General features: G+C 43.4%; 1 protein-coding gene across 1 annotated transcript; it reads right to left on the bottom strand.

The window, feature by feature from the left end:
* Positions 1 to 1,603: 1,603 nt before the first annotated feature.
* On the bottom strand, positions 1,604 to 16,200 carry GYG1 (glycogenin 1; the record flags this gene model as incomplete). The annotated part of the gene is given in 8 exon segments (XM_084267299.1): positions 1,604 to 2,386; positions 3,293 to 3,512; positions 6,511 to 6,637; positions 10,328 to 10,490; positions 10,868 to 11,042; positions 12,786 to 12,921; positions 15,997 to 16,057; positions 16,060 to 16,200. Coding segments are annotated over 8 exon segments (1,194 nt in total). The 3' UTR covers positions 1,604 to 2,215.
* Between the last annotated feature and the right edge of the window lie 7,337 nt (positions 16,201 to 23,537).

The following is a 23,537-nucleotide window of genomic DNA, read 5'->3' as shown; positions in this document are numbered from 1 at the left end:
GATGTATCAAATGATACTATTACAAGGGATAAAGGGTCATCTCGTTTTTCTGCAAATGCTGCCTGCAGTGATTACGAAGGAAACAGTGGCAGGTGACTCTTATGTCATTTTATTGAAAATAAGCCGCATAGTTAGGTATAAATATCATGCCTTTTGCTTTCCTGAAGCTGTGGGTAAACACTTGACCACAGTACAAGTCTCAGAGGCTAGGACACAGAACGTTTTTATGTTTTCTTTCTTTACTAACTATATTTCTTAAACCCCAGACATGCAGGTCTTTGTGTTATCCAGCTCCTTACCTTGTAATTAATGTTACAAAACTGACATGCTAAAAAAAAATTTCAGTTTGGTATGGTCTCACACTTTTACACTGTCAGTTCTTCCCAACTAAGCTTAGAAAGTAACGACATGCCTATTCTCTAGTAAGATTAGAGACAAGGGGAGCAAAATTAAGACTTTAGCTTTTTTTAAAAACCTCTTACTATTTTCAGAGTATTTTGTGAGCATGCAGAATGCCAATGTTTATACTTGTTGGATAAAGTATACTTCTGTCACTACAGATTGTAACTAGTAATCCCTCCTGCTTTCACACAACTTCATGTTTATCTGTTTAAAAAAAAAACCAACACAACAGGAACACAGCAAGAGAAAAACCCACACAGGAAAGGGCTAGTTATAACTGGGAGTTCAAATGCTTTGTACTTTCAGTAGCTATAAGCTACTTTGATCCGGGCGCCATTATTTTTGCTAAATGGTGACCAAGGAATCTTAAAACAATTATGTAGATTAAGTAGTGAAAACAGGTTAAACTCTCATACTCAGTTTAATCTTCTGCTTTACCTGCAAAGGGTGAGAGCTTGTTGATTGTTTATCTCCCAGGCTAAAAGCTTAGCAATAGCTTCCTGCCAAAATCCTTCTTTAACTAGGAAATAATGAAATGCTATTTTCTCAGTGTTTCTGGAATAGTAGAGAGTATAGCATCACAGACAAAAATACAAAGCAATGGTTGGGTTTACTTTTAGCTAAAGGATGGGTGTGAAACTTAGTATAGATAAAGGCCCATTGCTCTCTGTCTTCTGCATACTTCTGTTAGTAAAATACCACACTGCTTTTCTATGTATCTTAAGATAGAATCAGTGGCCTGCATGGCAAAAAATGTGCTTTTTAAATTCTCTGCACGTGTGTAAAGAAGTCTTCCTACTCAGAGTGTGCAGCTACTTAAGCAGCTATTTAGTCTTTCCATGCCAAAGCAACATCATAATTGTGTTTAAACACAAGTTCACTGCGTTAGGGATGTTCTTTCTTCAGTCACCAAAAGAAAGAGTCCCAAGCTCCACACTTCTTATGTAAGTAGCTTCATCAGGTACTTCCTCCATTGCCCTGCCCTACACTTAGGGCAAGCTAGTAAGGGTAGTGGCCCTAAACAGCTCCCAGGCAAGTGAATATATACTCTGTAAATAATTAGAGCTAAAACCTGTACACCTTCTAGTGATAGCTAGAGTAGCATTAGCAAAGCTTAAGGTGATACCTGTGGAGTATTACAGTTATGACTGCTTTAGAGGTCCCTTCTTTTCATTGCTCAAGAGTTTAGGGAAGCCAGAAATGCATGACAAGATTTTATTTTTGTATCAAGTGCAACATTGCAGGTAACAGATAAAACTCAGTTTGCTAGTCCCGTAGTATACAGAACTGAAAGATGCATTCTGCCATGCTGTAGGCACTGTGCGTAAGAGTCTGGTCAAAACTTCAGTGCAATTGTGACTGGAAGAGCAAAGCAGTGCTATTACTGTTACATCTGTATGTATCCCAGTGGCGTTAATACACTTAAGGTAAAGCAGAATGGCTACCACTCTAGCGTACGAGCAATCCCATGAATTAGATTTTTACATCTAAAACAGCAAGCAAAGGAATCAATGCTAATCACCTTAATGAGGTGAAGTAACAAACCCAGATTCAAGGAATATGTTGAGCCAATTGATCACAAAAATACCTGGTTTTATCTAGTAGGGGGACTTGGAAATTGGGCAGTTATAGGTGGCCCAAGGAATTCTGCTTCCTAGCTTTTGCTCAGTCTTCATCTGTAGCACTGCAGAGGCCTTCAGCCAAGAAGTTTTTCATCAAGCTACTAGCAAGTGTAACTGACCACCATCTATACCTTTCTAGCTGTTAGTTCTGGAACAAGTCCTTGCATCACCACTGTTTGAAACAGGCATTTCTATTGAAGATAGGTATCGAGTTTCTTCTTGATGTTGTCAAAGGAATCTACTCCCATATAGTCAGCTTGGCCCTGTTCCCACCGTTCCTTGCGTTCTTCTGAAGATACAGTTGGTAATACTGGTGATGGCGCTGATATTGATATGTGGGACACTGCCTCTGTAACCTCTGCCTGAAAGGAAAGGCAAAGTAAAAATACAGAAATACTTTGCATAGCTAGTGAGCAACAGGCCATAAAATGGGACAATGAAGTAGATGTTCTCATGCACAGCAGCAAGCATTGCCATTGGGCAGGGATTATGTAGCTTTCCTAGCAAAACAACAAAGCAGAGTTACAGAAGTTAACAGGGATTTTAAAAAAAAAAAAAGAGAGAGAGAAAAGTTTAAGGTCTTCGTACCTCTCTGCAGAAGCCACAAGAGAAAGCCAGAGTATAGATCAAGCCCGATAGCTGCAAATAGTTCATTATAAAGATGTAAGATAAACAAGAGAAAGCACATCTGAAGAGGTCAGTAACTTTGGTCTTAGAAAGGTTGAGAACTTAAACTGGCCCTTTTACTAAGCTAGGGCTATAGAGTCTGCAGTCGGATAGAGGCTCCTGAATTCTGTGAATAAGAACTAGAGTTAGAAGCATTAATTTGGCTTGGTAAGTATTGGGATTCATCACTGCCCATCTATAACATTCATTCTCTAGGTGCCCTAGGCTTACCTAGATTGGTTTCACCATGCAAGATCTGTATGTACATATTGCATGCTGAACTGGTGTTGTTCTGCTTGAGAACCTTACTAGCTGCAACACAGTCAAGAGTTAGGGCCCTTCTCCATATAGCCTGAAGTTACTAAAGCATAATTTATGTGCACAAGTAGTTACACTTTTAGGCAAGCAGAGAGCTACGTTCTATAGCATGCTCCTCTTACATATTCGGTTTATTCCAAGATCAAAAGAACAAAGCCATAACCCCCACGTCCTACAAACTAAACCACACCCATGCTTTGAGTTGGACAAAGGGAAGAGAAATTGGGGTAAAGAACCTGTCATCCATACTTAAGTATTTTCTAAAAGAACATGAAAGCACATACCATGTTTACACCTGTAGTAGTTTCTTTAACAATTCCATGCTGTTCTAGTAATGGTAAAACATTAGCTGTATAGCTGTCCCACCACATGTTGAGGAATTCTGGGTGAACAATTTTGGGGTCATCCATGTTGCCTTTTATGCTTTTTGTTCTGGAGTCATACGTATAGTTCCATGGCTTTATGCTTCCCAGGAAATGCACCACTTTAGTATCTGCACCAAACCTGTCAGACAGAAAAGTCAGAATCCACTGTTTTGGCAGGCTTTTTTTTTACCTGCAATTTCCACAGGTATCCAGGACACAAATACGAGTATATTTAGGATGCTAAACACTAAATGATTAAACTGCCAATGCCTACTGGGACTGAAAGCTTCACTATATAACAGAAAACGCACATGGAGTTCTACGTCACACTAGTCAGAACGCAGCCAAAACCTAATGATCTGGGCTATTTAAGTACTTACAGCCAGTAAAAGTCTTTGGGTAGAATGATGTCCATAGCTCAGGAGAGAGCAGTGTCAAGGAGCCATTGCAAGCAGAACTGGTTTTAAAAATGAAAGAGATTCTACTCCAAAGTCAGCAATCCAGATAGGCAATACAAACATTGGGTGGAGAAGCATTAGAGTTACCCTTTCAGTTTACAGCCCTATAGAAAAACATCATTGGAAGGCTGTGCTGCACGAAGCCTGTCCCTGCAAAATACTAGCTTTGTACAATCTAGGCATTGACAACCAGCTTATTTTCTAAATAACCCTAGTTTAGCCACAGGTAAGTGTTGTTGGGGCAAGGGACTGTATTTCTTTTGAAAACTGTTTAAGATCCTTGTTCGTATGGAGCTTCTAGCTCTGTCCCAAGTGTTGCTTGTATATTCTTTTGCATGGTGCAGGTGAGAGCACCCCTTTTGAAGTAAAGCACATAGAGACAGTATTCATTCCATTCTTCTGTGGTTCCAGAACTGGAGTTCAACTCAAATCATTTTTGTGAACAGGCAGTACCACTCTCTGTAGTAACAGCAGCTGTCTCACCCTAGTTCAGTCTGCATCACATTAGGCTCTCTTAACATAATACAATGGACAATAATGCTGTAACTAGTTTGTTACTAACAAATAATAACTACTCGGTCTAACCAGCACACCCTGGTCATTTTGACCAGGACTCACTATGTTTAAAGGAGTTTCAGATACAGAGACTGCTCATGTGTTTCAGAAACTTTATAATATTCAAAACAAGGCAGTACATGTTGGGGGTGGACTGGTGTTACAGTAGTGTAAGATCCTGGACTTTATTTCAATATTCACGTTCCATGTTTTGAACACAAATGATCTTTTTGCAGAGTGAAAGCCTATACTTGTATGAAACAAGGTCAAATATTTACACTAATTGCAAGAAAAAAATCTATCTTCAAGAGGTCAGTTCCTGGGCTTTAATGTTAAACTCTGTATCTCAGTACTTAGCATACGAGAACTACCTGCACTTTATTAGCTGTCATGGCACTGAAGCTTTCCTTCATCTTAGGCTGCTGCTGTTCTGAGGAAACTTGATATTTTCTTTGAAAAAAAACCCAAACCACTCAAACAAGGCTTTTTAAGCTAGAGGAAGCCTAAGCTGTGTTAGGACACACTTGCTGCAAATAGAGAAATAAATTCTTAATATTCTGGCCACTCAAGACCTGTACAACAGTTGACAGATGCCAAGTTTCTACAATGTTTTAAGTATGTTTTCTAGACCTGGCACACATTCTTTTGACGTTTATGCTCAACTGTTAGGAAGCTTTATGTCCACACTGGCCTCAGCAACTAATCTGTCTTTCCGCATCTCCCAGGAAAGTTAGAGAGCATTTGTCATGAATTGGCGTTTTCCTTTGGAAAAAGGATTACTGAGACTGCTGTGAAATCTAGTCTCGCTGTACAAAGCTGCAAAAAACTTAGCTATTGCTGTCAGTAGGTTTAAATTTCACTTTATTCCAACTGCTGATTGTCAGAAGTGCAGCTGCTGATCTAACCAAGGGAAACTGTTCCACCTATTAAGCAAGGCACTTTACTTAAAGGGCCGCGCTTCTCCAGCATTCCACTTTAGAAGGCTTGCTCAATTCAGTTAGGCAACTGATTCAGTCAGTTACGTGGAATTTTTGTTAGGAGCCCACAAATCCAATTAGTCTTTTGTGGCAGTAAGGTCATTTGTGAATTTAAGGTTCTGTGAGTAACAACCAGCCAGTCATGGAAAGAGGACATACTTCACAATAGATGTTACCTTATCAAATGCTATCCAACTACTTAGTCATTCTTGGGCTTGCATATATTTCTTTAAATAAGTGTTCCCCTTTTAGCATGACAGAATTTCAAATGGTATTCTGATCACAAGACATAGTTTGATCTTATGCCAGCAGCAGTCCTGCTTATGCTAGCTGCTGCTTTAGACACTAGTAACCTGATGTCATTCAGAGATCAGATTGGTTTTATGCAATTGGTAGTCCATGTGTCACATCCCCTCCCCCTCCCCTGCAATTTTTGTGGCTCTTAAGAGTTTCTGTGTAATGTTTTGCCATCCCATCTTCCCCTTATATTTATTCTAACACAGTGACCCTCACACAGCAGATCCAATGCTGCTAGCTTAGTTGAGAAGATAATAGTTTTCCTTACACAGAAAACATGCAAGGGTATGGTAGTTAGCTGTAGTCTTTGCTCCATCTTGCTATTACTTAAGGAACTGAGATCTAGAAAGACTGTTGAACAATTTTAGATTTGTACAAGTCTTTAGTCACAACATTTGAATGGTTTAGGCTCGTTAGATGAACTGTAAATACCGGCTGTTAAGTAACTTTAGGTGAGGAAAGGGCAAGCATCTAGGTGGGAATGATACCACCAGCAGCATGCTGAAGTTCAGCTCAGGTTGATTCAAGAGCTACTACCTTTGGTTAGAGTTGTAATAGACAGTATACCAAACTGGAGTAGTGGTTCCTCCTTTTCCAGGTAGCCTGCCAAATGTGCTTACTCTAAATCAACTTTGGTGGTTTAAGCTACAGGTACAGCTTTCCCTCCACATTTATCATGAGACAAATCATTTAACTAGTATTAAACATTTTTTTTAATTAGACAAAACTATTAGATCTCCTTTTAGCAACAATAATGGTCTTCCTTGGAAAAAACCTGAGAAGTCACACTGTGTCTGTTACAATAAATTAGTTTACATAATCTCTGAAAGTCTTAGCATTTCAAACTTACGCTTTAAATGCTGGAAGGTAGGAATATACAGAAGTACTGCTCAAGTTATAAATAAAAGGTAGATGCTTGCTCATGTCTGTTGTGGCCCAGCTACTGAAGAAGGTGTTTAGTAACCCCTGATCTGCACCTGAAAGAGAAACCATTAATAGGCTATAAGCATCAGGTAGCTGTTTTAGGATCTTTTTCAGTCACTTCAGTGATGAAGAGTTTGCAGTGTAGGAGTTTGACACAGAGCACTGAAGTTCTGTTTCTGAACAATGTAAGCCTTGCAGCTTGTGAAAGATTTAAAAAAAAAACCACAGAGAATGAAAGAGACAATATGTGTGGGGTTACTTTTGCTAATAGTTAACCATTGGCTCTCAAGCCCTGCCATTCAGTTTCTTTTATAGTTGAAGTTCAAGCTGTATAAGGCAGCAAGAAACAGGACTGGACAATTGGGTACTGTTGAGATTCAGGAAAGCTAAAGCTCTGAAGATAGAAGCACCAACAGTTAGCTTTATTACTTACTTACAGATGCATGACTAATATCTCACTGCCAGTGTTAGAGTAGTGGTGATGTTTTAGACCTGCAGCCCAGGATGCATCTACCTACACTGTGATCTGACACAGGAAAGACATTTCGTCTTGGTGACCACTCTTGTAAAACCTTGCCATATCCTTTAACAGGCAGTAGATGTTCCTGGTTCTGTACTAAAAAGCTGATGACAACCTCTAAGTGAGGATAACTCAGTTATCACCAGACCTACTGTACTAGGAGGGGTCACCTCATTTGCAAGTAGAGGTTGTAATAAAGTTGAGCTTAAGTTGTTTGATATGTCAGTAGTAGAGCAGCTAAAAAAAGGTAGCCTGTCCCAAAGCAGACTAGGCTGTAAGCAGCTGAGAAGTAAAATCTTGTATCAGTTCTTCATTGCAGTGAGTATACTTAGTCTTTCAGTGCTAAATAGCTCTTCTTGTGAAGGAAACTGAAGGGAATTTCTCAGCTTCCATCTGCTGCCTTCCTTTCTCCTGTCAGTGCATTCACTAGTAGCATTGCTAAAGATGAATAGCCTGAGACACTGTTTTATTTTTAATCTGTCGTTTTCTAAAGCATCCAGTCTCTGCTGACTCAGGAAACTGCTTTTTATTGTCCTATGATCAGATTCAGGGCAGTACTAAAGTTTACACTCACTGATGTTTGAGTAGAACTTGCTTTTTGTAACTGAAGTATCTAGACACTGGACATGAAATGTCCAGACAGTACACTGACAAATATAAATTCTAAGTATCCTGTTACAGCTGTCAGTGTACGCACAGAGTGCAGTGAGAAATTGCCTAGAGGCTCAGTCCAGTAATTTCAAACCTCTGACTTTTCCCCTCTCAACTCATACAGGAAAGATAGCATTTTTAAGTGCCCATTACAAGAGATGAGAGTGAAAGAAACCAGACAAGTCCCCTGGTCTTTACTCAGCTATGTTTAACCTCTAACTTAATGCTGTGTTTAGAATGCATTATCTCAACAGTAAGATCATCTTAAAGAAGAAAGTCTGGCATGCCCTCTCAGAACAGACAGCCCATAACTCAACGGGCAGCAACAATGTCTTTAGCTTTCTCTACAGGACTTTCTCTCTCAGATTGTTTTACATACTCAGCTTTTTTTCAGATGGCATGCATCTGTGCCAAAGCGCTAGTGAAGGCAGCATTTAGCTGCCCTAGTTCAGACTTCAATAGTAGTGTCATAAAAACAGCCTCAGATCTAAGGTGAAAGAATTAGGCAGTAGTTACGTTAACTGTGTATCTACAAATGCAGTCGTACTGCATGGTATCTTTGTATGTAAAAGCAACCATTTTAAATCCCAGGCTAAACAGGCGGAGGATTGATGAAGCAACAGCAACATTCTTGAGGTATCAGTACTGCAGATTCCTTTTAGAACCAAGCTTCCCCCACATTCTACTTTCATATGGTATCTAAAAGTATTGCATGACATTCCTCATTACTGAAAAAGGTGAAGTTCAAATGACAAAGTAGTTGTCCACATAAGTAGCCATCACTACCATTTCTGAACAGCAGCATTATATAGAAGACATCTGTCTGCTGCTACCAACATGAAATACTCTTCATTCCCTACTTACTGCTACTGCAGATGGGGTATTTAAAGTTTAACTTAGTTATGCATATCTTGTTACCCTGTTGAGCTTGCATCCCTGTGTCCTATTAAGTTCATTGACCCTTCACAAGTGTTTTTCTTATAAAACATTTCCTAGGAACTTTTTTACTGCCTAAACAATAAAGCTGAAATCCCCTTTCTCCCCAGGAAGTGCATAAACCTCAGGAGCAGCTTGTGCAGGTAGCCTAAGTCTTCATGGTCTCACTACTCTGATCAGTGCTACCATTTCATAAAAGCTGAGTAAGTTTTAAAGCTGCAGTAACAAATTGCTGTTTAAAAATGTTGTACCTAAAACTATTAGCCCACCATTTTTGCTGTTAAGAGCTGCCACAATTGCTTCACATTTAGGACGTGGAGGAAGTTTCACCATTGTGTGGCTTCATCTACAAGTCAGGAAGGAAGCGGTTCTATTCTTTAAAGGACAGGGGTCTTAGACCTAGACGATGGGGACTGGCGGGAGTTGAGCACAGAGCTCAGGGGAAACAATCATCAATTTTCCGATGTTCCTGGAGCTACTCAGTAGTCAGTTTACACAGTATGTGCATTTGTGGGGTTTTTTGGAGGTGTGTGGTTTGTTTTGTTTCCCCTGTGTTTTCTCCCTTTTTTTTGATGCAGCAATTCAGTACCATGCCACAGCTTCAGTGGTGGCTGGTGATAAACTTAAATCCAGAGAGCACTCCCAGAGCTACAAACAGCTCTCTTGTCAGTAGCAAGGTACAGACAGACCTTTATTACACTGCAATGCTCCTTTTCCCTAGTTGATTCATACAGTAGCACTGAGTTTCCAACTGCACTGTTGTTCCACAGAGGATCACACTCTGCACAGGAGGAATGATGTCTCTTTCACGTAGTACTGAAGGGTAAGCCAACAGGCTGGCTAATCACTGTCTGTAAGGAGTTTCATTTTATAGTCTTATTTATGTAGCTTTCTGTAGCTTTTTGGTGTTTGGTTTGGGGTTTTTTTTTTTTAACCACAGTAGTTGTGTAACAGAATTTAGTGACAGGAGGCAGTGATAGCCGTGTCTTTCCCAGTGTGCCTTTACTGTAATGGGAGTAGATTTAGGAGACTTACAGGACAGCAGAACTTGGCTTCTCAAGCTTAAATCTGGCACAGTGGCTGATCCCAAGTGACCTACAGTGGGAAACAGCCAAGGCTACATGCACTTGATACAGACAAAGAGACAGTGACCACCCTATAACAACAGGTAGCTATCACATGGTAAATAAGAGACAGCTGCACCTTCAAACATTTGTTTCTCTGAAGCTGCATTCAGTTGATCAGTGCTATTTTTCCATAGCTGCCTGAGTTAGCATTCAAGACCTGAGCGTTAGGAATGCACAAAGCACGGTACTGCAGTTTCATTTGCTAATGCATGCACTGTGCTTGCAACATCTTAAGACTTCTTGTTATGTGATTCTACATTGCTAATGCTTACAGCTGCTAGTTTGTGGGGGCCACTGTAGCTTTTCTACTTAATGAAGGATGAAAAATCCTAAGTTTTACTATATACTGTAATGATAGCCTCTATTGCAAGAAGGATATAATTTGTGTGTAGTTACACCAAGTTCAGAATTCTATCATACAGAGTCCCCAAGACATGTAGTTACTGAGCCATCACAACCACTACTACCATTTTGGCCTAACTTATATTGAAATACAAATTAATACGTACCATCAAAGCTGCCTTTCTCTGTGGCAAACTGTAACAGCTGATTGTATGTTTCAATAGAAGGTCGGTAAACAAAAACTCCAGAATTAAAACAGTCAGGCCAGCCTGGATCTGGTGCTGCAGACAGCTCTTCTCTCTCAAAAAGCTCATCAATATTTGACAAAACCTAGTTGTAAAGGGGGTAAAAAGTTCTGTTCTGTTTTTTAGGTTAGGAACTGGGGTTTCACATTTTAATGTATTTTTGACATCCGCCTTAACACATGAAAGAAAGTTCACTCATTAATGCTCTTGTCTAATAGAAGACAATACTTTATGGATTTATATAGTCTCCACAGACTATATTACAAATAACTTAGATAAAAAGACACATATGTTTTTAGTTATTAGTCCAATTAGCAAAAAGGCCTCTATTACCCCCCCTTAAGAAACAAAACCAGAAAAGCCAACAACCCATCCTCCTCCCCAAACCAAAAACAACCCATAAAAAAAAATACTCAACAACCCCCATATTGGGTCGAGGAACCGTGAGACACAACCACTTACCATTGTGTCTGCATCCATGAAAACACATTTTGAAAACTGTGTCAGTTCCCAGCAGTGAAGCTTTGTTAGTGTGACACCCAGCTCGGGTCTTTTCATTAACGCCAAGTGTGCTGAATCCCCACTATCCAAGACATTTACCAATATGACTTCATCAAAGACTTTTTCCAGCACTCTCCTGGGGAAAGAGCCAATTGCCAAGATTTAGTTCTGTTGTTTTATCAGCACCAGACCACCTGTCAGGTTCCCTGAAGTGCCGTAACAGGGAACCTGGCACTATTTCTTACACAATCAGTAAGAGTTAACTGCTTGTGTCAGAATGCACAAGTGCAACTGTCTGCTTCTGTTTCCAGCTTGTAATGGACACATCTTGGGGAACAAGAACTTATTTGTGGTTTTATTCTTCTGTAAACAGGCCTTAATTGGCATTGCTACCAAGTCCTGTAGGTCACGGGTATGTACTACGAACTTTCCACACAGCTTTTTTTTCAGTTAGACTCTTATTCTTTTTAAGTTCTCTACTTTGAGGGCAGTTAAGAAATGGAAATCTGTTAGAGCAGCTTGAGCAGGGCAGAGGCAGAATCCTAAACAGTTGTAACAAGTTTATGCAATAGTTAGGACAACACCATTCTAGATTTGTGGCTGTTAGGGACATCTGTCTGCACCCAGTTGCTAAAACTTCCATCATAAGCTTTTAAAGACTCATTTAATTGTGGCTGTGTTTATAGCAGTGTTTTGACCCAGTATCATTTTCACCTAAGGGTGACACTTAGAACTTCCAAACAGTATAGTAAAGTTGTGGTAGATATCCAACATTTTCTATTGGTAAAGCATTCCCATTAGCTCAAGAGAGGTTAAGGTGTTTCCAGTGTTCAGGTGGCTTAAAACATGAAGTATCTGCAACATCTTGCTGTTCTACACCCATCTTAATTGCTGAGCATTCATCAGCCCAATTTGAGTCACAGAGGTTGAAAATGACTGTTAAGACACCTGCCTTGCAGGGCTGTCTTTATACTGATAGTTTGGTATCAACAATTCCTCATGAACCTAGGGCATCCTTTGTTAGTGGATACAGAGTGAGAAAGGCACATTTCTGCACAGCACTAGCTGCCTTGCAGTAGCGCATAAGCACGTCTATGGTTCATCGCAAAAGAGCATTTGCCTCGTAGGCTGGAATGGATGTTCCTATATACATCTCTATATAGATAAGGACATTTAGCTGCCACCAATCTCCAGGGAGTCACTCCATTTGTTTTTGAACAACTTCTCTACTGTTTCTATAAATTGAGCTCTTTTCAGAAGAACTTTGTCACACAGAGAATCCTGACCTATCACCTGTACCTCAGGGAGCTATTCAGTTGTTTGCGGGGATTTTTTTACCCTCCTGTTACATCCAGTCTGCTCCACACTGAGACTATTCTAGAGAGGCCAGTGGCCTGTTAGTTTCATTTGTTGTATTATCATGACCTCATACTTGGTGCTACTTTCATTCTGCAAGGTATCAAGAGAGAAGAACATGAGGTTTGAAGTGTCCCCTGTATTTCAAGAAACACTGTCTTACATTGTCTCACCTGGACTGCTTCTGCAGGACAGATGCCATTGCCTTCCACACGCATACACAGCACTAAAACACACAGACTGTATCGTGTTGTTGGATAATTGAGTAGGACTGTGAAAGTGCAAAACTGAAATACCACTATCAAGCCACAGTTTAGTGCTCTAACTACAGAGTATTTATTAACTTATCACACAGAAGAAAAAGGAAACAACAAAGACCAGGTAGCATTAAGTTGAATTCTGCTAAGCTTAGCTGTTAAGTCTCCAGAATTTCGGAAGGTTACTATTAAGGAATTCAACTTCCATTTTTCAGCCTTCACATCAGCAGGAATTGTGGTAGTTTTAGGTATATAAGTGACCTTACCTCATAACATCTGAAATCTGAGGAGTTATGAGTGCTGTCAGCTTCCTTGTTGTTCTGTACTGTTGCAAGGATGAGCCAAGTACTAGTGCTCCTTTCACATAAGAGTCATTTGTGGCTAGAGTCACAAAAGACTGGTCTGGAAGAAATGAACTTGGTCAAGTTAACATGATCCTCTACTTTATTCCACAACAGATATACTAGAAACCCAGTGTTGTTTAGTAACCATGCTGCGAGGCCTCTAAGATGTGCCCTTTAACTCTGCATAGTTGGCCTAACTATGTGGCTGAATGAACCAGGTTATACTTCCATAGCTACACTTGCTTTTAGCAACTTGACACACAGCAAAATGCAGTAAAACATAAAATCATAACTGCTGCAAGAAAAACACAGTTCCAGTTCACCTACAGGTTAAGTCCTGCCAGATGTTAGAGACAATCCACATAAAGATCCTTATTTTGGCCATTAATATGCTATTTTTTAAGGTAATATGTATTGAGAATCAGTGATTCTATGAGTTTGCGTTTGGTCTAAACTTATTAACAGTAGAGCCTTGTAGAGTTTCTCTGGGTTCCACTCTCAACCCTGAAGTTAGGGCAGTGTAAAACCTGCATTTCATTTTCAAGTGACAGTGAGCACTGAAATAGATCTTGGACAACAGAATTAAGTTCTGCTAGCTCAGGATTTTGCAGATGAGTTGTTCTGCAGCCCATGGTTGCAGCTCAGTCACAGGAATGCAAGATTTAAATGGGAAGTAACCCATGATAAGCCATTGAAGACTTGCAGCAACAATTTTTGTTCTTCAAGTAAAAAGAGGAAAAGATATGTTTTGATGGTTACTATAATGTTCTGCTCTTAGATAGATGAAGATGCATCACTTTGTCGTGTACTGCTTATTGAGGCCACCTAATGCAAGCTTTGCCTTCTTTCAGTTGTCCTCTTGTTTTAAACTTCCAGGGTGGGACTGACAAAAGCAAACAACTTCTGAACTTCTTCAGTTTACTGTTAACTATCATCATGCAGTACTCCTTTGCAAGCTACAACACTTTTTAAAGAAGTGTGTTCTTTTCTACCAAGCCACTTCTGACACGTGGATTTTTGACATTCAAGTTTATTTTAGCTACAGTGCCATTTCCTCACATAAGTTATAAACTAGGATTGAGAGCGAGGGTTCTGGGCGCTTAAAGGCTTACTATCCAGTCCAGTAGTAAGATTAACATACTCAGTCCTCTACTTTCAAGTAGATTGTTGTTTGGTACAACTCCTCAGCCCTGTATCTGTTTAACTTAATACCATCATAACATGTACTATAATTGTCTATAAGCTCTGCAAACCTGGTTTGCAAGCTCTACAGACCTGCTACAAAACCTATTTTGCCTAGCAGCAAAGCAAGGGATTTGGATTATAGTGTTTAATTGCAAAGTTAAAAAAAATTCCATAGTGACAGGAATAAAGGTGGGGTTATTTTCCATTCACTTCAGTTACTAATTTCTAATAGTTCATAAAATTCAGCAAATCTACAGAAAAATTCTGTTTCTTTGAAAAAATGGCAAGCATGTAGCATTTTGAGTGACACGAACATCCTCCTAACAGGGCAGCATTTCCAATTTGCATATTACTGCTTAATAATGTGATGCCTGTCACTCTACACTGACATACAGCTCACTAAATCCAGCATGGACAAAGGGGAATTGTGCCCAGCATTCATCTGAATGACAGTTTGTTGGGTTTTGGGTTGGGGGTTTTTTGGTTGGTTGTGGGGTTTTCCCCCCCCATCACTATAAGACTAATTCTTGGAGTGACCTTGCCCCTGAAAGACACTTTTTCATTCAACTGTTAGTAGGTGTATAAACCTTATGCGCCATCTTACTGAAACTGAGTATTCACACACAAAGATCTCAGAGAGATAATGTCAATTTAATAATAGAGTAAAGGCTGAGAAGCACCCTACTACATCCCAACTGCTGTAGGTAACCATGACTTTGGAGGTGGATACTGGCAGCTCGTAGAGTACCCAAGCCAGCGGAGTTTTCCAGAGGCTGGAATAAACTACGTTCTACATGATACGTTCTGTAAAGTACATTCAGGCACATTACGTATGAGGAGACCATACTATGATCTGGGCAAGGCCAGTCACTGCTCAATATGGCATTTACATACGCAGACTAATTCTACATAAAACAACTTTCCGTTCCCCGGGTCTCCCCCTTCCCCATGAGAGTGCTCTCCACAGCAGGTTATGTTCACACGGCGGTCACTGTTACACCTGAACGCACTGAACTCCTAGTGACAGCACGGCTGCAGCAGCGCAGTGACAGAGAGACAGTTGCACAGCCTCACAATTGATTTATCCAGGCATAACTGAGCTAATTCGGCAACAGCTCTGGCTGCCCAGATCGCAGCCTATAGCATCTGTCCGCCAGTCTCTGTGCTTGCCCTTACACCCCAAGGGGCATCCCCTAACCCCGAGCCGGGAGCGATCTTTCACGTGGCAGCGTGCGGAGCTGGGGGACGCTAGAGTACCCGCCCCAAATGTTTTACACCGTCCCCTGGAAGCGTTTTCATCGGCACAGCCGAAGCTCACAGGTGCCCGATCCCCTCCGCTGAGCTCGGTGCTAGTAAACCTGATGTTTGGAGCACGGGGCTCCTCGAGGGACGGGACAGCTCGTCAGCGCCTGCACCGGATCTCCGGCAGCCGCCCCCATCTGAGAGCGAAACCGGCTCCGCTGACAGCTTCGGGCAAGGATCGGGGGAAACAGAACGCCAGGAGTTCGGAAAGGCGGGGAACTGCTCGCGGTAAAGCACCAGACGCGCGGCAGTTGCGCGTTCTCCTCAGCGCTTCACGAGAGGGGCTGGCTTTCTGCCGGTAGCCGCTGCGGCTCGGGAGCGGCCGCTCCGCACCCTCCTGCCCTCACCACATCCCTCTCGCCGGGACAGAGCCTCGGGCCAGCCACCCGGGCGGGCAGCGCGGAGCAAGGCGGAGCCGCGAGCGCCCTCCCAAGCGGCGCGGAGGAGCCCGGCGTGGCGCGCCGGCCCCCCCCGCCCCGCGGGCGGCTCCGATTTCCCCCCCCCCCAGCCGCGGGCAGCCCGGTACGGACCGAGACGGAAAGCGGGCGCCGCGCGGCCGGGGAGCGCGTGACAGCCCCGCGAGAGCGGCCCGCGCCAGCCCCGGCGCATCACGGCGTCCGCGGGAGGTGTGGCCGCGCTTACTGACCTGCCATGGCGCCGGCTACACGGAACTGCTCGGGTACAGACGGCGGCCGCGCTCGGGGGGGGGTGCGCTCGGGAGCCCCTTATATAGGGGCGGGGCCACGCGCCGCACGTCTTTGGCCGGGGGCGGAGGCCCCGCCCAAAGGAGTCTCTGCGTCGCCGCGGGGCGGGGCCTCCGCCATGGTCTGCAGCGGCGGTAGCACGTCATCTCGCCTTCGGCCGCGGTGGGCCTCGCGGGTTGTGGCGGGCTTCGGTCGTCGGTCTCGGTCGCCTAGTCGGGCCGGGAGCGCGGCGCGAGGGTCTCTTGCTCTCTCCCGGCGCCTCCGGGGCCGAGCGGAGCCTGAAGCCGCCCGATTGAGCGGCGGCGGGTAGGAGCCCGTGTCAGGGCGCGGCGGCCCTGCCTGGCCCAGAGCCCCGGCGCGCTGAGGCGAGGCGCACGTGCCCGTGCCCCGGCCCCGCAGCCGCCGCCTCAGGGTCGCGTGGCCGCCGGTGAGCCGACCCCGCAGCGCTGCGGAGGGGCGGCCTAGGGCGATGCGCGCGCGGCGGGCGCTGCTGTGGGGCTTGGTTGGCGCGTGCGCCCTGCGGGTGGTTGGCGGTGGTCACCGCAGGGAGCTGCGGGGTGGCAGGAAGGGCCCGAGGCAAGGTGTGGGGCGAGAGCTTCCATTTGAAGACTATACGGTCACACCTCTCTTACGGTAGCATAACTGGTACTGTCGGCAATGCTTGGCCACTCAGGGGAGCGTGTCTGCACGTGGGGTGTGGAGATAGGATGATACTTGGGTATGTTCTGAAGGGTCGGCTTCAGTCCTTGAAGAAATGCAGGCTGTGCCTTTTCAAGAGTATAGGAATAGTGCTCCTCACCTCCCTTGCAAGCATGAATGTTATGACTAGTACAGGTCCTTTGTTATTCACGTGACGCTCTACCTACTGGTTAAAATGGAGCAATTAAAGATGATGACAAATAGTGAAAGGTATAGATACAGAAGGTACACTAACCAAAGAGATGAGTTAATCCAAAGAATCACAGGTTTGCAGGCTGGTGAGGTGAGCAGGGGCTTCTGGAGGCCGTCATCTCCAGCCCCTGCTCCAGCAAGGACCATGTCCAGGGGGCTCCTGAGTGTCTCCGAGGATGGAGACTCCGCCGCCTCCCTGGGCAGCCTGTGCCAGTGCTCGGCCACCCTCACAGTGACAAAGTGTTCCTGGCGTTCAGAGGAACCTCCTGTCTGTCCCTCTGTGCCCCCGGCCTCTGGTCCTGTCCCTGGGCACCCCTGGGAAGAGCCTGGCTCCATCCTTGTTGCAGCCTCCTGGCAGGTCAGCATGTGCACTGAGGAGATGGCCCTGAGCCTTCTCATCTGCAGGCTGAGCGGTCCTTGAGCGCCACCAAAGAAAATCTTGTAGCGCATAACAGTAATTTATAGCGCATCACGTGCATAGAAATGCTGGAGTCATAAGCAATGGGGGTAACGTGAGTGAGTTGGGATTATTGTTTTTTTTTCTGGTGTGGAGTCTTTTTCCAGGTATCCATGGTTTTGACAAACTTTCTCTGTGATGGTGTTAGGTATGGTTTGTGCCTGTTTCTAATGAAAGTTTTGAGAAATTTTTAGCCAGCACATTTCAGCTGTGTCTAGCTTGTTCCTTTGCCAAGTTTTTGAGAGAAAACAATAGAATAGCCACTGTCGGGGATTGCCCTCCCCCCCTCCCTCTGCTAACTTTGTATTAGAGTAAACCTTCTGGTTTCCATGTTAAAAGCAATCGGAACAACACCCCCCCCCCCCCAGGTCTGTCAGTGTTAAGCTTGAAAGTTTGGCAGAGAAATGCTCCCCCAGTTGCTATGCACACACCTGTTTGCATAAGCTTTATTGAGATTTCTGAGATGTTAGTGGTTGAACAGGCTGTAAATTCTACTGTTCCCCATGTGACTGGATTAAACATACATCTGTAACACTGTACTGACTAGTTACACTCTTTTTCCCACAACCTGGAGGAGAAAAGTCACAGGAAGAACCAGAGAGAGAATCGGTTCTCCCACTGGCTTCCAGATCAGATGGAAGGAAAGATCATGTGACGTGAGGATAGAAGGAAAAAAGATGGAAAAAAAAGAGGAATGCGTGGGATAGACTCTCATGAGATGAGGGATAAAACAGGAGCGTATCTGAGCCTCGGATGAGCTGAGGGAGGAAAAGGAAAAAGAAAAGCTTGGCCTCAATTTTGATGGAAGAGAATAAAGTTAAGACCAGGTGAAAGCTAAGTATATGAGGATGAAAAAGAAATAGATTTTGCTGGATAAGAGAGCATTCAGAAAGAATGGACGAAGTGGTACGTAACAGTTCATTAGGTGAATACTTGCGCACTGAATGAGGTGCAAGTCCTAGGCAAGATGAGCCTGTGATCATGCAATTAAGAAATTACATCACAATGCATTTCACAGAAGTCAAATTACCATTGCACATTATAGAACTTCCTACTTTTAATTACTGAGTGTAACTTTAATAGGAGCTTGTCTAAAAAAGGCATTTCAAAACACCAAATACCCTGTAACTGGACTGTGTTAAGCGTAAACTTCTGAAGCGCTTAATTATCCATTTATACTTAAGCTCTATAATAATTTTGCAAATGTGCTCCATAAGTCTAACCACAAAATTCATAAAACATTGTGGGGGAAGTTTCAAATTAAAACATTATGCCTCTGCAAAATCTGGAGAGAAAAACAGTTGACTCCATGCGTTCAGTCCAAGTTTAAAGTACTGGCATTCACTTTTTACAACACTACAACTTAAATGGTAATCTCTCTGGCTAGGAAAGAGAATTCCACAGGGTGAAGCGCATAGCTGGATATATAAAAAGAATATAGTCCAATTCAAGACTGCACTGAGAGGTTTGATTCCATTTTTGTCCTGACATCTTTGTCTTGCCCTGTCTTAAACTTCCCTGGTGACAAAAGCTGTTTTGGGTCATCCTGTTTGCTTTTTGAACCCCTTCTCACCTTGACCTTATGCTGAAGCTAGACTGGACATTTATTACTTGAGAACTTGTAACAGTATGCATTGAATTTTAAATTTTGGTACAAGTATTTCCTAGGGCTAGGATTTCAATAGAACGTAAGTTACTCCAGCATGACTGTAAAGGCTTTGGTGTTTCAATTAATCATTATTCTGTCACTCCAGCATATTTCAGCCTTTCACATTCTCCTTTCCTAACAGGCATCCTCTTTGCCTGTCCCAGAGGCAGTCATAGTTTTGGCCTTGTTTCCTTCAAAAAAAAATTCCACCTGTTACAGAAATGTGACAGTCTTCTAAAAAGTTAGGCTCTATCTCATAAATCTTGTATTTGCTTGCTGTGTGTCACTTAACACGTGGCAGCGAGAACATTTAGCAGATAAAGGAATTTCTATGATTTCTTCTAGCAAACATGATGAACGTTCTTATAAGCAGTGAAGCAAGTAGGTCTTTTGCTTTATGTCATATTTTGTTTTGATTCTCAGTGGGCTATAATGCAAGTTACAAAGAAGAAGGAAGAAAATAAAGTTATCAGGAGCAGTCAGCGTGGTTTCACCAAGGGGAAATCACGCTTGACTAATCTGATAACCTTCTGTGATGAGGTGACCAACTGAGGGAGAGCAGATGATCAAGAGCCTGTAGCATCTCTCCTGTGAAGCCAGGCTGTGAGAGTTGAGCTTGTTCAGTCTGGAGAAGAGGAGGCTCTGGGGTGATCTAATTGCAGTGTTACCAATACTTAAAGGAGTCCTACAGGAAAGTGGGAGAGGGACTGGTCACCGGGGAATGTAGCGACGGGACAAGAGGCAATGGCTTTAAGCTGAAAGAGGGCAGGGTTAGCTTAGGTGTTAGGAAGAAGTTCTTTACTATGAGGGTGGTGAGGTCCTGGCACAGGGTGCCCAGAGAGGCTGTGGAAACCCTATTCCTGGAGGCGTTTAAGGCCAGGTTATATGGGCCTTTGGGCAGCCTGGGCTAGTGAGGGTGTCCCTGCCCATGGCAGGGGGGGTTGGACCTAGATGATCTTTGAGGTCCCTTCCAACCCAAAGTATTCAATGATTCTAAATAGTTGCCTCTCTCATCAGTCTTTTCAAAATTGTTAAAAAGTAGTAATCCTAAGACTTCTCTGTTTTCTTAAACTTGGTGTTTAAACTAAGGGTTTAAATGTTATTGTAGAACACAGACCAATGTACAAATGATTTCATAAGCCACTTCTCCTTTGGCAAAGGCACTAAACAAGGCACTTGTACACGTGTTTTTCTTCTGACCTGCCTCCCACTCCATCTCTGTCACCTCCCCTTTGCTAGTGATTCTTCTGGGTTGGGAGGCTGCAAAACCTAATTAGGACTTGTGGCTGGGAGCAGAAAGCAGAGGTTTGTCACCAGTTTCACTCCTCACTTGCCATGATGTTAAGGGCAGGCAATGCAGCTACATACTTGTTTCCTGGTTTTTCTCTTTACCACTTGACTAAAACCAGCCTGTCTCTGGAGTCCCAGTCATGTATCCAAGCTGCAGGTAACTGCCTCTGTAGGTAACAGTCAAGGTAACAGTCAATCTGACAGTATCTTACTTGCACAAATGTGCTGAGCAGCATCTTAAACTCTCCACGAATAGAAGATTTTTAGTACCTCATCTTAACATGCATTTCATTCTTTACGGCAAGAAGTGGTAAAACTCTTAATACTTGAAGCAAGCAAACTAGCAGATGATAAAATTGCTGGAGATGCAGTATTTTCAAGATGTAGAGATTCTAGCAGGATTTGGGAAGAAGCAGAGTTAATACTTCTGCCATGTTAGTCAGATGTATAACAATGCTCTAGTTCCATGCAAGAGTTGTGCTGAATTTCAGGCTAAGACTCCAATTCAGGTTGAGTAATTAACTGATTAACTTTAGCCTCATGGGAAAAAAAAATCAGGATGATATACTCTGAATGACATTTCTGAGTAATATTATGTGAATTGAATTACTCCCGTTTGGAAGAACCTTAGTATCATTCCAGTTCAGGTGCTTCAACCACTTTCACAGTTAAAGAAATACAATAGCATAGCATAGAACAGAACAGTGGGAAGGCCCTGACGATCATCTAGTCCAACTGCCTGACCGCTTCAGGGCTGACCAAACGTTTAAGCCTTTTATTAAGGGCATTATCTAAATGTCTGTTAAACACTGACAGGTTTGAGACATCCAGTGTTTGAACAGTTTCTCTGTAAAATGCTTCCTAGTGTGTAGTCTGAACCTCCTCTGATGCAGCTTTGAACCATGCCAGGCATCCTGTCCCTTGGGTCATCATAACCCCAGGCAGCGCTGCAGGCTTGGGGCAGAGCAGCTGGAAAGCTGCCTGGCAGAGAAGGCCCTGGGGGTGTTGACTGTCAGTTGGCTGGACATGAGCCGGCAGCGTGCCCGGGTGGCCAAGAAGGCCAACCAACGGCACCCTGGCCTGTGTTAAGAACAGTGTGGTGAGTAGGACTAGGGCAGGCAGTGTACCCGTCCTCAGCACCGCTCAGGCCCCATGTTGTGTATGCATTCAGTTTTGAGCCCCTTGCTACAAAAAAACATTGAGGTGCTGGAGCCTGCCCAGAGAAGGGCGATGAGGCTGGTGAGGGGACTGGAGAATAACTGTTATGAGGAATGGCTAAGGGAACTGGAGGTGTTTATATTCTGGAGAAGAGAAGGTTGAGGGGAGAGCTAATTGCTCTCTACCTGGAAGGAGGTTGTGGAGTGGTGGGGGCTGACCCTTTTTCCCTAGTGACAGCTGATAGGACAAGGGGACATAGTGTCATGTTATGTCAAGGGAGGTTTAGATTGGATGTTAGGAAAAATTTCTTCACAGAGAGGGTTGTTAGGCATTCGACGGGGCTGGCCAGGGAAGTGCTGGAGTCTCCATCCCTGGAGGTATTTAAAAGACAGTTACATGGGGTGCCAACGGACATGGTTTAGTGGTGGTTGACAGGTTAGGGTGATGGATTTGATAATCTAAAGGGTCCCTTCCAACCAAGACAATTCTATGATTCTGTATTTCCAGGGAGAAGAGCTCAGAACCCCCCTCTCCACGTCCCCTCCTCACGAAGCTGGAGAGAGCCATGAGGTCACCCCTCAGGCTCCTTCTCTTCAAATTAGACAAGCCCAGAGGTCTTGTCTAAGACTAGAATGTTCCCAGAGCAGTGATATATATTAGCAATAATGCTCAGCAAGTATGCTTGTCAAAAACCTAAGAGGTACACATGCTGGGGCTTCTGACCTGAGTATGCTAGTGTGCTCAAGGGTTACTTAGTAAGGACTTAAAGTGGAATTTTATCTTAGGATGTCCAGGTTTGCCCATTACTGAAGGTTTTAAGATGTTGATCAGAAGTCCTCGTTAGCAAAACCAGTGTAGCACAAAATAGTCTGTAGGCATTAAACCCCGTCTCTCTGCTAAAATTGCAGCCATCCATGGTGAAGGCCAGAGGTCTTGTCACGGTGCTGAAAAATCCACTGACATAAACAGAAATGTATCTGGTGAACAGTTAAAGGAGCATTGAGTCAGCCTTACAAATTCCTCAGTTGCACTGATCTGTGTGCTGTAGTGCTCTAACATCCACCTAAGAGATGGGTGACTGTTGAAACTGCAGAAAGCAACCTTCTGCAGTGTGATACTGTAGCATCTGTGTGGCTGTGCTGGGCACGTTTACTATCTCAGGTGTACCATTCTGAGTAAATATCCCCATGGTAAAAGTTTGATCCTTAGGTTTAACTCTCCATCATAGTTACAGTAGCAGTCAAATGTACCGATTCTTTGCAGTATATGCTGTAGGAAGTGAGTGTCTTAAAAATACTTTGGGGCTGCCTTAGGAAGGTGGGCATAAATACTTTAACAATGCCTCCTCTTATGACTTGGTCCCTGTGTATCAGGCATGCCTCAGTGATGATTTTCCAGCTGCGTAGTTCACACAGACTGTAGCATTATTTATCCTGTGCAGGCATTGAAACATCTCATGCTTTTCTCACTGTACAGTCTGGTTATTTTTTCATTGTCTTTTATCAGGATTTTCATCAATGTTTCCCCACAGCTTCCAGATTGTTCACAATGCAGACACAGCAGTTCCGTTCACTGGGCTGGGCAACAGCAATCCCATTACCCATGCTCTGCATTCTTTACATTAGTTGTTCATAGGAAGATAAATTTAATTATAGCTAGTACTAATTGGGGACAGATGGACACTTGGTTGGTTGTTTCAAAAAGCCACGACTGACATAATAACAAAGCCTAAGCTCCATTTGCTCCTTTCTTTGCTAGTCACTCTTTATATATGATGCGGCTTTTTGCCTGTGGAAGTCAGTTTGTTAGAGAGTCTGAAATGATGCAGTTACTGTGGCTGGCACTTAAGATCTGAACCAGGTGGGTTTGAGTGGGATTTGAACCGTAGAGTTTTTCAGTACTATTTTTCTGGATGTATTTTAATTTTCCGTAAGTATGTAACGCATTCAGAAGCCATGCAATGCTCCTGATTGTAACATCTGATGAAGTGAACTCTACTGAGCTCACTTTTAACTTTTGGTCAGTGCTAAGTGTAGGCT

This window comes from Gallinula chloropus (assembly GCF_964237585.1).
Source record: "Gallinula chloropus genome assembly, chromosome: 8".
NCBI classification, from domain to species: Eukaryota; Metazoa; Chordata; class Aves; order Gruiformes; family Rallidae; genus Gallinula; species Gallinula chloropus.
Note: the sequence above shows the minus strand (reverse complement) of the source record. Positions and strands in the feature narration are given on the sequence as shown.